Raw genomic sequence first — 4200 nt, 5'->3', positions numbered from 1 at the left:
TAGGATCTGTATTTGCAAGACGAGTAACTGGGGAGACGAGAAGAGACGCGAGCGAATCAGCCTCGGAGCCTCGGACGCCATAAACCAGCGATGAACCACAAAGGATGATGGTCCATCGTTTGAACAAGTGGACACGAAAATGACAAACCAGGCTTTGCAAGAAGCAAACCTCAGCCAAAAAAACGCTCATCCCGATTTTTGAAAACCCTCGTTTTGAAAACACCCGTCTGACGGCGTATGAATCCTGTTGATATAGGGACAAGTGTTTCTACACGCCCTCACAGGTTACGCTTTCAGATGTCCGCCGCTGTCCAAAAAGTGCATGGGTGTGGATCACTATAGTGCTAGACTTCATTTTCTTTAGTTCTTTTTTTTTTTTTTTTAAACACATTGCTTCTACATCTTTTCTCTAAGTTTTTGTAAAGTTGTCAAAAAAAGGCTTTATTTACCTAATTTTAACATCTCCTTAGGACTAAATTATGCTTTTTTTATGCTCCGATATATATGTAAAATCATAAAATAGAGGATGTTTTTTTTCTTTTTCACATGCTTGTACAGGGTACGGAAGAGTATTAGGGCCAGGCAGGAGAAAAATGTAATTAATATTGGAGAGGAGGAAGATTTTTTTTCATTATGCACTTCGAGAAAAAAGTCGAAATCTCGAGGAAAAAGTCGGAATGTTGGGAAAAAAGTAAAATTTTGTGAATAAAGTTGAAATTTTGAGAAAAAGGCGAAATTTCGACTTTTTTCTCGAAATTGTACTTCAACATTAATCTCGACATTTCGACTTCTTTCTCGAAACTGTATTTTAACATTAATCTGGATATTTCGACTTTTTTCTCGACATTTCAACTTTTTTCTCAAAGTGCACAATAAAAAAAAAATCTTCCCCACTCAAATATTTTTTCTCCTGCATGGCCCTAATACTCTTCCGTAACACGGAATATACCAAATCTGGCAAAAAAACAAAAAGAAATACCAACAAAATATAAGTTAAGCTGCTATTTTAGTTCCTGCAAGGTACCAAAGAGAACAGCATGATGAAAAAGATAAGAAAAATGATAAAATCAGCTTCCTGGGGTCCTTAAACACGCAGAGAAACACGTGGACGCTCTCTGTACCTGTAGTGAGGTTATGGAGGCTGCGTGTCCTTCGAGGACGGCCAGCGGGGCGCAGGTTTGCAGGCACCACACTCTGATGGTCTTGTCACAGGACCCGGCGGCGATCATGGTGTTCTCGTAGCTCACGGCCATGTCCGAGATCTCGGCGGCGTGGCCGCGCAGGGTCGCCAGCAAACGTCCGTCATCCGTCCCCCCAGATCTTCACCAGACAGTCATCTGAACCCTGCGTCACAAAAACAACATGAGATAAAACTGAGACCATTTCAGAAGTGGGGTGGAGTAGGAATTAAGAAACAGAGCTGATAATATCTGGAGGTGCTGCTGTTCTAGCAACAGACGGGTAAAACCAGGGGCGTACATTGGGTATGAAGGTACGGCAGCCGCCACACACCTCGGCTTCAAGGGAAAATGTAAATGTTTGTTTTTTAAATACATTTATGGAATTACTCTGTGTCTATTTGTATTGATTATTCTATTACTTAATACATATAGAATAACTACAAATGCAAATCAGAACAACATGATCGATTTCACTAGTTATTATACACTGTAAAAACTGAAAATCTTAACAAGAATATTTGTCTTATTTCTAGTTAAAATGTCTTTTAGTCAAAAAAAATCTCATTACATTTAAGTCAAGACTCAAGAACAACAATTCACCTGTTTCAAGTAGATTTTCACTTAAAATAAGTGGAAAAATCTGCCAGTGGAACAAGATTTTTTTGCTTGTAATGAGAAGATAAATCTTGTCCGACTGGCAGATTTTTCTACTTATTCCAAGTGAAAATTTACTTGAAACAGATGAAAATGGTCAAATAACAAGTTATTTTTCTGGTGATGACTCTTGTATTAAGTGTAATGACGGTTTTTTTTGACTAAAAATGAGACATTTTAACTAGAAATAAGACAAATATAATACGATTTTGAGTTTTTGCAGTGAGCGAGACTGCATTTGAAAAAGATTTTCTTGACCACACAGATAAGCTACATATCAGACTTCTGTGATGAGTATTTGATGGACGTGTTGATTGATACTCTAGTTAAGTTCTGTGACTCGTAACCTTGCCATACCTTAGCTTCCACTGAATTGACGCCACTGGGTAAAACCACAGTCAAACAGGCAGGAAAATAGAAAAACAGACTGGCGACTAACAAGTGACCAGCAATAATCTAAAGCACTGAGTGACGACGCATTTACAGGCCCGCAACTAAGAGGATTATTGTCATTAAACTGCATAATACTCCAAGTGATGTGAAAAAAAAGTGTTTGTTTTTTCTTAATTGGACAACAAATACAACCATCCGTGCCAAATTAACAGTAAGACTGCTCTTTGGATCTAGTATAAACTCCTGTAAGGACGCCTACTTCCCAAAAATGGGAAAGGAAAATGAGCACACGTAATACTGATTAATGTTTGCAGTTTTAGTTCAAATTACACAAAGGGGATAAAGTCATAAGGCCCAATTCCTGTAAGCCTGTCAAACTATTGAAACAGATTTTTTTTCTCACGGGCCGCACGCTCAAAATAACAAAAACGGTGCTGAAGATTTTTTCTCTAATTCTTTTTTTTACTATTGTTATCTAATCCAATATCAGTTTAGTTAATTTTAAAGGAAATATGCACTTTTTACACTCTAAATATGTAAAATATATTTCTTCAGGATCTTTTCTTGAAATTTCTCGTTTTTTTTCAAATTATGTAAGATACTTTTAATATCATTTTAAAAGCTAAACAGAAACAAGTATGTTTTTTTTATATTTTGCTTTTTTATAGGAAATTTAATTAAAAGCTAAATCTTTCTTATTACATCCGAGAGTGTTTCTTTGTGATTTAAAGATTTTTCCCGTACAATTAAGTATATTTATTTTTAAAAATTGGCGCGGATATCTACGCCAGTGTGCCGAAAAAGTCAGCACTTCTTTTTTAACTGTTTTACTTTGTCACTATCCTCGTATTCAAAACTGAAATTCTCTGAATAAATATCTTCTATCATCTTTTTTAGCAGTGATATTTTTCCTGCGAAAATATATAATAGTAGTCAGTTAATAAAAATAAACGACCGTCTACAAAGAAATAAAATCGGCAAATGCATTCTAGAAAACTAAAAAAATGTCAAACTGCTCTCTTTGTGGAATAACGATGGATTTGTAGAAGAAATATATTATCGGATATGCTGCGATTCATGGCAATTATTTATGCCTTCCTTTTTAGTAAATTAACATTTCGTTTTTTTTGCGTTGGAAACTTCTCGCGGGCCGCATGAAAGCCTCTCTCGGGCCGCATGCGGCCCTGGTCTAGGTCAACATTTTCACATAAACTCTAAAAGAATATAACACAACTGCCTGACAACCCAGATTATTCACACGGTTGTGAGAGAGGTTGTCCTGCACGCTTTCGAGATGTTCTCCTCTCCAGATGACAGAAACCAGAGCTGAACCCGAGAGAACAGCGCAATGTCAAGACAACAAGGCTGTGAAATACAAAAAAAAAAAAAAACATTGGCTATGAGGCTTAAGACGCCAGAGGAAGTTTCATTTTGACAAAAAAACGCTCTGGCATTCAGAGCAATAGGGCAGCATTAGAGGGGAAACTTTCTGAGCATTACTCAGCCATGAAAGCCAAAGAACATAAAAGAAATGCAGGAAAAAAAAAGGAGGAAAAATTAATGAAATCATATCCGGCATCTCGAAAATTTGGCAGCCTGGAGCCAGCTTGTACAACATTCTTTAGTCTGCGCTGAAAGAGCGTGATGAAAAACTGAATGCAGACATGAATCCCGCCTTTGGGTTCCCACTGAGAAATCCTGGCTGTGATCCAGCATGTTGGAGGGGGTTAAAATGTTTTGTGACTCGACAGGGTCTCAGATCCATCTGTGCATTGATTTAATCCCTGTCTCTCAAAAAAAAAAAGAAAAAATGTATATCAGGGCTCATCATTACAATGATATATATATATATATATATATATATATATATATATATATATATATATATATATATATATATATATGGGTCAATGACGTGACGTCTATATTTTCTGAAAAACAGATTTTTTTTCAATTCAAAAAAGGTTTAAAT

General features: G+C 36.4%; 1 protein-coding gene across 1 annotated transcript in view; it reads right to left on the bottom strand.

Annotated features, from left to right (window-relative positions):
- LOC133464810 (PH-interacting protein-like) overlaps positions 1–3944 on the bottom strand; it is a 62545-nt gene extending 58601 nt beyond the window's left edge. Inside the window, 3 exon segments of the mRNA XM_061746998.1 lie at positions 1122–1313; positions 1315–1344; positions 3918–3944. Of these exon segments, the coding sequence (XP_061602982.1) occupies positions 1122–1313; positions 1315–1344; positions 3918–3944 (249 nt within the window).
- Positions 3945–4200: the final 256 nt, after the last annotated feature.

Source organism: Cololabis saira, chromosome 18 (assembly GCF_033807715.1).
Source record: "Cololabis saira isolate AMF1-May2022 chromosome 18, fColSai1.1, whole genome shotgun sequence".
NCBI lineage: Eukaryota > Metazoa > Chordata > Actinopteri > Beloniformes > Belonidae > Cololabis > Cololabis saira.
Note: the sequence above shows the minus strand (reverse complement) of the source record. Positions and strands in the feature narration are given on the sequence as shown.